Source organism: Chelonoidis abingdonii, chromosome 2 (assembly GCF_003597395.2).
Source record: "Chelonoidis abingdonii isolate Lonesome George chromosome 2, CheloAbing_2.0, whole genome shotgun sequence".
Taxonomy (NCBI): Eukaryota; Metazoa; Chordata; order Testudines; family Testudinidae; genus Chelonoidis; species Chelonoidis abingdonii.
Window position 1 is genome coordinate 64,182,279 of NC_133770.1, and position 12,746 is coordinate 64,195,024.

At 48.8% G+C, this 12,746-nt stretch overlaps 1 protein-coding gene across 1 annotated transcript in view; it reads left to right on the forward strand.

Moving 5' to 3' along the window:
* KLHL7 (kelch like family member 7) overlaps nt 1–1,507 on the forward strand; it is a 51,476-nt gene extending 49,969 nt beyond the window's left edge. The window contains exon 10 of the mRNA XM_075061993.1: nt 1,007–1,507. Within this exon, the coding sequence (XP_074918094.1) occupies nt 1,007–1,290 (284 nt within the window). The 3' untranslated portion in view covers nt 1,291–1,507. The remainder of the gene's footprint in view (nt 1–1,006) is intronic.
* The last annotated feature ends 11,239 nt before the right edge of the window (nt 1,508–12,746 follow it).

The window sequence follows — 12,746 nt, forward strand, 5'->3', positions numbered from 1 at the left end:
CCCGGAGGCCAATACCGTCGATTTGTGGCCACACTAACCCTAATCCGATATGGTAATACCGATTTTAACACTACTCCACTCGTCGGGGAGGAGTACAGAAACCGATTTAAAGAGCCCTTTATATCGATATAAAGGGCCTCGTAGTGTGGACGGGTACAGCGTTAAATCTGTTTAACGCTGCTAAAATCGGTTTAAACACGTAATATAGACCAGGCCTTAGAAACTCCACCCTTTGAGTCTACTAGTTGAACACCCAATTTGAAAACATACACCACTTACCCTGTAGACCAAAATATTATTTTGCAGTTCACTTTTTGTTCAGTGAAAATTGGCCTGATTGACTAGTTACTTCCTTTCAGTGCAGTCACTGTGGCATAACAGTGCCATTGTCATGGCTTCTATATCTCTTCAGGTCATAAAGTATTCTTAAAATCCCATGTATCTAAACAGTTAAAATTTGGGACTGAGAGTCAATACTCCTCTCTGCTTTGTGGGTGATAGTGTTGTGAGGCACTGTTTGTAAAGTGCTTTTTAAGATTTTTGGATGAGATGCTATACATTCATGTTTGGGGTTTTGTAACTGCTTTTCATCGCTTCCCCTGTCCCCTTCCCTCTTTTGAAAGAAAAAGCAACTAATCCCAATTAAAGAACATGTTGCCTTCTAAGAAACGGGGGGAGGGGGTTGATTTTAATTTAAAAAAAGAATTGGATGTCAAGTTTCAGCCCAGAGTGAAAGTTTTAATGAAGAATCATTAAATTGCAATTTATAACTGGAAATGATACACAACTGGAACTTCGCACATGTGGGTAATGTTTGTGCTGCTGGTTATGCACACTCTACACAAATATGTGTTCTATAAATACTCCCACAGGGAGAAGACGTATGATTGATAGATTAAAGAGTCTTCTCCTACTATCGGTCAAAGGCATTTTCTATGATATTTTTATGTAAGCAGTGGAAGTGTTCATATTGCTGTTAATTGTTACTTGTTTGATTCATTTCAAGGTGGCCTAGACAATGTGGAATATTATGATATTAAGATGAATGAATGGAAGATGGTGTCGCCAATGCCGTGGAAGGGTGTAACAGTGAAGTGTGCTGCTGTGGGCTCTATAGTCTACGTCCTGGCTGGCTTTCAGGGTGTGGGCCGATTAGGGCACATCCTTGAATATAATACTGAAACAGACAAGTGGGTGGCCAACTCCAAAGTCCGTGCTTTCCCAGTGACAAGTTGTTTAATCTGTGTTGTTGATACTTGTGGAGCAAATGAAGAGACGTTAGAGACATGAAAGCCTCAAGGAGAGGTCAGGACATTTTTCAAAGACTTGGAAAAGATGCCATCAGTCCTTTGCTTCTGTGTTTTATTGATTCTTGTTAAACTGAATAATCTGAAAAACTGAGATGCAGTCCTCACATTTGTATATACAGTATGTCAGTTTAATTTTTACAGATTGTTTTAAAAGATGGGAAGTATTTCAAGATTTCACTAACATAGTTGAGAACACATGACAAGTTGTCTTGAAAATATTTTTTTTGGGTGGCTTTGCCAAAAAACAACCACCCACACCACTCAACCCAATTACTTAGAAAATGTTAGTGCATTTGATGTAGTTTAGCCTAAATCTCATCTTTACTTTGCTTTTCACTTAACTATCTTGAGTAGACTGTGAAGAGTTACAAAGGGATATCATAAAACTGGGTGGCTGGGCAACAAAACGGCAGATGAAATTCAATGCTGATAAATGCAAAGTAATGCACATTGGAAAACATAATCCCAGCTATACATATAAAATGGTGAAGTCTAAGTGGGATGTTGCCACTCAAGAAAGAGCTCTTTGAGTGGATGTTTTCAGAGAACTATCCATAATGACTCCATGTGCAGCAGTAGTCAAAAAAGCTAATAAAAAGTTGGGAATCATTAAGACAGGGATAGATAATAAGACAGAAAATATTATATTGCCTCTGTATAAAGCCATGGTTCACCCATATCTTGAATACTGCCTGCAGATGTGGTTGCCCCATCTCAAAAAAGATATATTGGAATTGGAAAAGGTTCAGAAAAGGCAACAAAAATGATTAGGGGTATGGAACAGCTTCCGTTATGAGAAGAGATTAACAAGACTGGAACTTTTCACCCTGAAAAAAAGACGACTAAGGGGGACATGATAAAGGTCTATAAAATCATGGCGGATGTGGAGAAAGTAAATTTGGAAATGTTATTTACTTCTCATAACACAAGTATTAGGGGTCACCAAATGAAATTAATAGGCAGCAGGTTTAAAACAAAAGGAAGTATTTCTTCACACAACGCACGGTCAACCCATGGAACTCTTGGCCAGAAGATGTTGTGAAGGCCAAGACTATAACAGGGTTAAAAAAAGAACTAGATAAATTCATGGAGGATAGGTGAGGCTACATGTCTGTCATGGAAATCAGAAATTCTATGGCTTTCCGTGACTTCTGCAGCAGCCAGTGCGCTGCTGCTGAGGCAGTTTGGGTGTGGAAGAGGGCTCAGGGCTGGGGCAGAACTTGGGGTGTAGGGTGGTGCTTACCTGGTGGGGGGCATGGGCTCCCTGGAAGTGACCAGCACATCCCTGCAGCTCCTAGGTGGAGGGGTCGGGGCTCTGCACGCTACCCGCACTTGCAAGTGCTGCCCCCGCAGCTCCCATTGCCTGCGGTTCCCTGCCAATGGGAGCTGCAGAGTCGGAGCTCGTGGTGGGGGTAGCATAGGGAGCCCCTGTGGCGTTCCCTCCTCCATTGGGACCTGCAGGGACATCCAGAGCTGGGTAGGGAGTCTGCCAGCCCCACCAACCCCCCCTCTCCCAGCACCAGCAGGGGTCCCAGGCTGTTCGCCCCCCTTCCCTTCCCGCAGCACCAACAGACGTCCCAGTCTGTGTGCTGCTGCCTCCTGGGTCACACACCCCAGCACCCATGGCACCCCTGGACCACCACCCTCAAGCACCTGCAGCCCCCAGCCCAAGTTTTAGTTAGGGGTACAAGTCATGGACCGATCACGGGCTGTGAATTTTTGTTACTGCCCGTGACCGGTCCATGACTTTTTTACTAAAAATACCCATGGCTAAAACATTGTCTTAAGGATAGATCCATCAATAACTATTAGCCACGATGGGCAGGGATGGTGTCCCTAGCCTCTGTTTGCCAGAAGCTGGGAATGAGCGACTGGGGATGGATCACTTAATGATTACCTGTTCTGTTCATTCCCTCTGAAGCACCAGGCATTGGCCACTGTTGGAAGACAGTTTACTGGGCTAGATGGACCTTGGGTCTGACCCAGTACGGCCATTCTTACTTTCTTATGTAATTTCCACAGCTCAGACACAGAAATTCTCCAGCTACCAAAGGTGAGTGAATATAGCTTGCGTCACAAGCAAAAATGAATTTGCTCATTCTGTTCCCTTTCTCATTGATGCACATTGCACAACTACGATTTTACTTATATAACTGTAAGTACCCATCCTTGCAACACAAGGGGTATAATGGATTAGGAGTGATGTGCAGATAACTTGCACAGCGCCTGTCTGTACTATGGCTGGTTTATTCCTGTGCTGTTCATACCTCACCTTCACAATCATTTCAGTGCGTGCTGATTTTAAATATTAAGCCATATGTACATTACAGAAACAGTAATGCCTAGATATTTGATTTGGCACTTTGAGGGCCTTATTCAAAAAGACCTCTAAATTATCACAAAACCCAGAATCTTGACGTTTGATTGCATATTTCATTCATCACAGTAATAGTGCTGTGTACTATCAAGTTGGGCACTTGGGATCAATTCCCAATCTGTTTTCCCATTCAAATGTGCTGTAAGCACTGTGGAAGCCAACCCTTTTGTGAAGATTTGGGGTGGAAAAGTAGTAAGATAGTTAGTTATATTGACTTTCTTCCTATTGGGGAATTGACTGTATAAAATTCCTTACAATAATTTTATAGAGACTTATAAAGTTAGAAAAGATTTTGAAAAATCTGTGGACTATAAGCAGACAGTCCTGTAAGTGTATCGAAATCATCAAAAACTTCACTGTAAACATGGCAACAATATAATCTTCCAGTTCCCCCATGCTCCAGTTTACAAGACAAATAAGCCAAAGTGTTAATGCTTGTCAGCTAACCTCTCGTACACTTATCGAAGTCAATACTGTGTACACTTTCCCACTTGAAAAACTACAGATTGGTATGCATAAGTTTGTACTGCTGTGCACGTTAGGTCATGAGTTTTCACTCTGATTTTATCAGTTCTGTAACCTCCTGTCCTTTTCAGACCAATCCCTGCTAGACTATCAAGACAGCAATTACTTTAAAAAAAAAAAATTACATTGGTACCTACTTCTTAATGGATACTCTGCCAAAAGGAAAATGAGATGTCCAAAAGATGCTCTGCTCCAAGTTCTATATAAATTTGGAAAAATCCCAGCTTCCAGATCTCACTACCTTTCAAGAATCTCTGTGCACTAAAGTATCACACATACTCTCATAGACTGGATTAAGTCCTACACTTTTGGGGTTCAACAGGCTGATTTTTATAACTGCCGGTATGTTTGTAAAATTCCAAAGCACATCTTTCTAATTTTATTTTCATTAGGTTGATAAGTTTCTTAAAACTACTGACAAATTTATAACTACAAAGGATGAAAGGATTTGAACAAATTTGACTGTCATGTAGCACAGTTAAAAAGTAGCTTCTGTTGGACATTTTGTTGGAACTGCTATACAATACTTCTGGTTTTAGCCTTTTCTTTGTCTTTTCTAGAAGATCAATCCACCTCTTATTAATCAGTCAATCTCAATACGTTCTATAATTTATTGACTTAAACTAATGTGAAGTAATGAAGATCTTGCTTATGTACTTCATCTGTTAGAGTTTATTTGGGTTTTCTCATGCTATGTAATCTAGCTTGTAGTCTAGAGCATGCTAAATCTGGTTCTTTGTCTGAATTATTAGTATCAGTATTTGAACATTACTGAGAGTGCAACAACACTTTTTTTCTTTGTAGATAATTGTGTATCAAGCACATGTACTGATAAACCTTAAGTATGGCTTCTGTGTTAAGTATCAGAAGCACCCTTCAAAACTTTCTGATGGAAATGAAACAAATACCTCAGTGAAGCTTGTGGATCAGTAAACATTGTTCAGTAAATGTTTTCTGCAGTACTAACAGTAAAGTGTTAATGCTTGTCTTACCTCACCACAAAAACTTAAAAATCCACAATTGTTTGTTACTTAGTATTGTAGTGACAAATCCATATGTCCTACTTAGGCCCTGTCTACACTGGCAAGTTTCTGCGCAGTAAAGCAGCTTCTTCTAAGAGTGATTACTCATGTGCATTCCACAGTAGGTGTGTGTGCTTGCCACGTACACCGGTGCGGGAAGTTTTTGCCTTAGCAATACCTGTAGGGGAGCTCTCTTAGCGACCCCTGGAGTGGTGCCTCTGTGGTGCAGTATAAGGGGTGCTGTGTGCTCCCCCCAGCCTCAGTTCCTTCTTGCCGCCAATCTAACTGCTCTGCTCCAGCTTGGATGCAGCTTTCCTCTTGAACTCTTGTTCATTCATAATAGTACCTGTAGTTAAAGTAGTTTAGATTAGTGTCAGTTCAGTTTAGTATGCCCGGGTAGGGGCATACCCCAGGCTTTAAGTCATGCAACACTTGCAGGCAGCCAATGCCAGTGAGTGATCCATACACGGACTGTTTACACTGTCTGGGGGAAACCCATCACAGTGATCGCTACAGGATTTGCAGATCCTTCAAGCCTCTGACCCAAGAAGGAAAGGGACATTCGGCTTTGAGCCACTCTGATGGAGCTGGCGTTAATCCTGACTTCAGTGCGTCGCTCCAAGTCAGGACCAAGTACCGTGGTGTCGGTACATGGTGACCCTTCAGTGCCTTCCACCAGTCGACACCACTCTCCATCCATGGGGCACCCCAGAAAGGCTAAGAAGAGGTCTTTGCTGAGACACCGGAGCAAGACCAGGGGAGAGACTAGACCCACATTAGGCAGTTCTTGATCCCCATTGGCCTCCAGGTCTCTGACTTAGGTTGAGCGGAGCAGCCTGGCCCACTCAGTGCTGACCTCCCTGGATGTCCAGGTGCCCTCTACGCCAGAGGCCCTGCAAGCGGCCCATGACGTTATGTCTCTGCTGGTACCAGGGGCACCACCACCATTGGCTCCCCAGTCCAAAGGCAAGCCACCGCTTGGATTGCTGCAGTTGCTACCTGTCAGTACCGTTCATGGTCTAGGGAACGTTCCCGACGCCATTCGCCACTCAGCAACTGCCCGGTGCGCAGTCCGTGCCAGTCCCCATCGACCTCCACCAGGTTGACTGGCAGTGGTTCCAGGCGCTGCTCCGCCTCGAGGGACGGTAGACCTCACGAGGGGAGTGGACCCCATCAAGACCAGGACAGATGGCACCAGAGGTCCTCATCTCCGAGAGGCTACTGTAGCCTGTCGCATTACGTGTATCAATGCCATTTCCGTTCTTCGTCTCATTCCAAGATCCCACCGTGGCACCGCTCCCATAGTCCCAGGCGTCAATCACCGGCACCTCACCATCGTGGATCCGCTCATCAGAGCTGATCGTGAACAGCTGCTACCAGTGGTATTCCCGCTCCTCGATGCTGGGATCAGGAACGGTGTCAACCACGAGACCATGATGATGCCGCTCCTCTCGGTCTCAGGACAGCAGCAAGTCATACACCAGCCTGGCCTCCTTTCATAGTCTCAATAGGACAGGCTAGGCAGGCTGAAGAGTCTGCTCCGTGGGTGTCACAGCAGGTGCAGTGGCACCAGCACCGTGGTACCAATGGGCCCTGTGGCCCCCGACGCAGCCCCCCGTTGTGGCTCACTCGGTGGCCAGAGCCTGGAGAGACCATCAGCCTCCCTTTCTCAGCCTCCCAGATAGGAGTTGATGGGGCATTCATCTCTGGTTCCACACCCAGAGGGCAACCAAGTTATGGGACTTCCAGTACTGGTGGGTATGCAGAGTACCGCACCCCTATCCTCATCCTCCCCTGATGAGGTGATTAGTCCCTCCTCCACCTGTTCTGCAGAAGGACTCTAAGGCCCACCAGGAACTGTTGAAAAGGGTGGCATCAAGCCTCAGCCTTCAAGCCGAGGAGGTGGAGGAACCCTCGGACTCCCTCTTCAACGTCCTCTGGGCCTCAGCATGGAGGGGTGGCAAAAATTTCAAACACCAGGTGGCAAACCCTGGCATCCTTCCCCACCCCACCCATCTCTAGGAGAGCGGAACACAAGTACTTTGTGCCCGCCAAGGGCATGAATTCCTGTACGCCCACCCTGTCCCCGACTCCCTGATGGTCAAGTCGGTCAACCACAGGAAAAGGCAGGGCCAACCAGCCCCTACACTGAAAAATAAAGACCCAGGGAGGTTAGACTTATTTGGGAGACAGATTTATTTGTCCTCAAGTTTCCAATTAAGAGTGGCAAACCATCAGGCCCTCCTGGGGTTGTATGAGTTCAATTTGTGGGGCTCTCTGCCCAAATCTGAGGACTCCCTCCAGGAGTGTGACAAGGAGTTCAAGGCTCTGGTGGGGGAGGGTACAGCAACTGCCAGCGCGACTCTGTAGGCAGCGTCGGCTGTCGCGGATATGGCTGCAAGGTCTGTGGCCTCTGCAGTGTCCATGAGGAGGGTGTCGTGGCTCCTGCTGTCGGGGCTGTCCAGCGAGGCACTGAACTCCTTGCAGGACCTTCCATTTGACGGCAAGGCCCTGTTTGCGGAACAGATGGAAGTGAAAGTGCACGGCCTGAAAGATTCCACACGACGCTTAAGACACTTGGCCTCTATGTCCCCGTTCTGGCCAGGACCAAGTTTAAGCCTCAGCAGGCTCCCACCTACTCTAAATATGAGCACCCTTATAAAAAGTCACAGGACTATAAGAAATGCTAGCAGAGGCAGCTCTGGTCTGCCCTCCAACTGAGCCTTCCAAGGGCAAACAGGTGAGGAAACTGCAGTTTTGACGGCACACCTAGGGTCGACTTACCAGTTCATACCAGGGATTCACTTGCAGTAAAGCTTCCCTTCTCCAACTGGTCGTGTGGGCTTTATCCCCGGGTGGTCGTGGCTGACGTCGGACCATTGGGTCCTCAACACTATCTCCTAGGGCTACATCCTCCAATGTACCTCTACCTCACTCACTACCCTCCATCCCTGTTGCTCCTGGGGGACTCTCTCACTAGGCGTTGCTTGAGCAGGAGGTGCAGTGGCTCCTTGGCCTAGGAGCGGTGGAAGTGGTGCCAGCGGAGTTCAAATGCAAGGGCTTCCTTATCCCAAATGCCAAAGGGGGGCTCAGGCCCATCCTGGACCTGCGAGGCCTGAACTATTACATGGTGAAGCTCAAGTTTTGCATGGTCTCTTTGGCCTTGATCATCCCTTCCCTGGATCCCGGAGACTGGTTTGTTGTCCTCGAACTGCAGGATGCGTACTTCCACATTCAGATATTCGAGGGACACAGGTATTTCCTCCATTTCACAGTTGGGCAGGAACACTACCAATTCCGGTCCTCCCATTTTGGCCTGTGCACTACTCCCAGGGTATTTACAAAGTGCACATCTGTGGTGGTGGCCTACTTCAGATGTTGTGGGGTTCAGATCTTCCCCCATCTCAACAACTGGCTAGTCAAGGGCAGCTCCAGGTCACAGATGTGGGAGTACGTGGAGCTCCTCCTGTCCAAATGCGCCACCCCAGGCCTGTTGGTAAACAACACCAAGTCCATGTTAGTCCCGGTGCAGCACATAGACGTGACATTGGCCAGGGCCTCTCTCCCACCAGACAGCTTCGAGACCCTGAAAGGAGTCATTGACACAGTCACAAGGTTCCCTGTGATCACAGCCAGAGCATGCCTCCAGCTCCTGCGTCACATGTTGGCACATATGTAGTTCACCACACTAGGCTCAGGATGAGGCTCTTCCAGCTCTAGTTGGCCTTGGTGTTCTCCCAGTCCAGAGACAGGATGGACACAGTCCTCACTGTACCTGAACTAGTGACCACCTCCCTACAATAATGGTCCTCCCCGGGGAACATACTCCACGGGGTCCCATTTAGAGGCAGGCCCCCATCGGTGGAGCTGGTGTCCGATGCATTGGACCTAGGCGGGGAGCCCATGTGGGGAATGTTCAGACCCAAGGTCTGTGGTCTGCACAGGACCTTGCCCTGCCTATAAATGTCAAGGAGGTCAAGGCAGTCTGGCTGGCATATGTGGCCTTCCGTTCGCACCTGGAGGGCAGAATGGTCAGGGTTCTCATGGACAACATGGCCTTGATGTTTTACATCAACAGGCAAGGTGGGGCCCGCTCCTCTGTCTTCTGCCAGAAAGCCTTTAGGCTGTGGGACTTCTGTGTAGGCAAATGTCAAAGGCTATCAGCCCACCACTTACCAGGTGCCCGGAAACTCGTGGGCAGATTGCCTGAGCTGAGACTTCTCTCAGCACAAGTGGTCACTACACCCAGAGGTGGTGCGCAGGATTTTCCAAGAGTGGGGAAATCCCCAGGAAGACCTGTTCGTGACTCAGCAGAACCACCAGTGTCCCAGTTTGTGCTCGCGGGGGGCGAGAGGCTTTGGCATGGGCGCCATCTCCAATGCCTTCCTCCTATCCTGGTTGGGCTAGCTTCTCTATGCCTTCCCCCCGATCCCGCTGATTGGCAAGGTCTTGGAGAAGATAAAAACGGACAAGGCCCGGATCCTCCTGATTGCTCTGGCATGGCCCAGGCAACATTGGTGTGGGACTCTCACAAGCCTGGCAGTCGCCCCACCGTGGCCATTGCTGTCCCTCCCGGACCTGCTGTCCTAGGACCAGGGCTGCCTCCTCCACCCCAACCTAGCAGCACTCCACTGCATGATGTGGCTGCTCAATGGTTAGGCTGGGAGGAAAGGACGTGCTCGGAAGGGGTTCAGCATGTCCTCCTGGAAAGCAGAGGGCCCTCCACGCACTGGGCCTAGCTGGCGAAGTGGTCTCTGTTTTCCTGGTGGGCAGGCAATTGGGGCGTTTCACCCATGGCTGCTCCAATCCAACTCATTTTAGACTACCTCCTTCACCTTAGAGCCCAAGGCCTAGCACCCTCATCTGTCAAGGTGCACTTGGCAGCCATATCGGCCTTCCACTCACCGGTGCAGGGGCACATGGTATTCTCCCATGCTGTGACTGACCAATTCCTTAAGGGATTGGATAATCTCTTCCCATACATTAGGCCCCCAGTCCTGCAGTGGGACCTGAACTTGGTGCTGGCCCAGCTGATGGGTCCCCCATTTGAGCCACTAGCTATGTGCTTCTGGTCGCACCTCTTGTGGAAGGTGGCCTTCCTAGTGGTGATCGCATCAGCTAGATGGGTCTCGGAGCTCAGGGCCCTGACCTCCGAGCCCATGTACACGGTGTTCCATAAGGATAAGGTCCAGCTCCAACCACATCCTTCGTTCCTCCCCAAGGTGGTCTTCACCTACCACGTGGGTCAGAACATCTTCCTGCCAGTGCTCTGTACCAAGCCTCATGTGTCCAGTAAGGACTGCTGTCTCCGCATGCAGGATGTGAGACAGGCTCTGGCCTTTTACCTTGAGCGGACTAAGCTGTTCAGGAAGTCCTCACAGCTGTTCATCGCTCGGCCAAACGCATGAGAGGTCAGCCAATCTCCACTCAGCGGCTCTCAAACTGGATCACCTCGTGAATTTGTACCTGTTATAACCTAGCGGGAGTCCCCCTGTCACCGATTGTGAGGGCACCCTCAACAAGGGCGCAAGCCTCGTCGGCTGCCTTTTTAGCCCATGTTCCCATTCAGGACATTTGTAGGGCTGCCACATGGTCTTTGGTTCACACGTTCACCTTGCATTATGGGATCATCTCCCAAACCAGGGAGGATGCCGGGTTCGGCCAAGCTGTACTCTGTCACGAGAGTCTGTGAACTCCTACCCACTTCCAACAGATATAGCTTGGAATCACCTATTGTGGAATGCACATGACCAATCACTCGAAGAAGAAAAGATGGTTACCTTTTCTGTAACTGGTGTTCTTCAAGATGTGTTGCTAATGTCCATTCCACATCCTGCCCTCCTTCCCCTCTGTTGGAGTTGTCTGGCGAGAAGGAACTGAGGGTTGGGGGAGTATGCAGCTCCCCTTATTCCATGCCATAGAGATGCCACTCCTGGGGTTGTAGGGGCGCTCCCCTACGGGTACTGCTAGGGGAAAAGCTTCTGGCACCGGTGCATGTGGTGAGCACGCACACCTGTTGTGGAATGGACATGAGTTATGGAAAAGGTAACTGTCTTTTTCTGCGCTGTAACTCCCAAGGTGTACAAACTGCCAAGCCACTTAGTGTGCAGAAACTGCGCAGTTGTTGCACTCTTAAAAAAAAAAAAAAAAAAACCACTTCAACGAGAGGCTTACAGCTTTCAGCACCGGGGCTACAGCTCTGCAGTGCCAGTGTAGGCACTGTGGTGATTACAGCGCTGCAATTGGCCTCCAGGACAGGAGGTATCCCACAATGCCTGTTCTCACCTTTCTGGTCATTAGTTTGAACTCTACTGCCCTGCCCTCAGGTGACCAACTCTCATCCCCACCTTGTAAATTCCTTTGCAAATTTGAAAGACCCCTTTCTGTTTGCTTGGTGATGTGTGCAGTGGTCTCGGCGCAGCTTTCCAGGTGTTCATGCCTGCTCCATGTACCGGGCGATCCCCCACATGGAGCAATGCCGAGCTGCTGGACCTCATCAGCATTTGGGGAGAGGAGACTGTGCAGTCCCAGCTGCACTCTAGCCACAGGAATTATGATACCTACAAACAAATTTCACGATGCGTGACAGAAAGGGGCCATGACTGGGACACGTTGCAGTGTAGGGTAAAAGTGAAGGAGCTGCAGAATACCTACCAAGGCCCCTGTGGATACTTTTTTGGCTTGCATGCCAGTCAAGAGTGGACCAAGCCAGGAGGAGGAAATCTTGGATGAGGAGGGGGAGGCACAGGATGACTCAGAGACCAGAGATGCATGTAGCCACAAGCTCTTTTCTACCTTGGAGAAGCCTAGCCACTCACAGCAGTCAGATCTTGGTGAATCACAAACAGGAGAGGAGGCCTCTGGAAGTGGACCTGATTTGGGGAATTGTTGAAGCAAGTTGTTGGGGGCAGGAGAGTTGCAGAAAGCAGGCTTGTCTCCCACAGCATGCCTAGTCTGAGCGGCAGAACAGGCTGTTGATTGACTCCCTCACTTCACGGGAATCTCCCAGATCTCTAGAAAACTCTTGTGGAGATACTGGGCAATCTGCAGCTGCAGGTTCTTCGGCAGAGCTGCTTTGTTTCTTGCCCCATTAATAGTAACTTTCCCATGCCACTGTGCTGTCACGGGGGGGATGGGGAGGGTAACCATTGCTGCACACAGGTGAGCTGCATAAGGGCCAGGGTAGAAGTCGCAGGCTTGGAGATGGCTCTCCCTTGATTCCCTGCTCACCCTCAGCAGCAAGATGTCTTCCATTATGATCACATCCTGTGGAAAGTGTGGGGACAGGAATGATTATCAGGCCCACTGTACAATGCTGGCTCTCCCCAAGAGCCACATGCCCAGTGTACAGCAGGATCCAGGAATAGTGATTTACCCTGCCCCTGTGACTACTCACCATTTTGAGGGTCCTGTGGCTCATGTGTGCTTGCCTGGGGTCAGCCAGTTAGTGACAAGTGTGTGAGTACTGGCTGTGTTTTAAATCACTGAATCGGTGTTGTCTGTTTTGCAAAC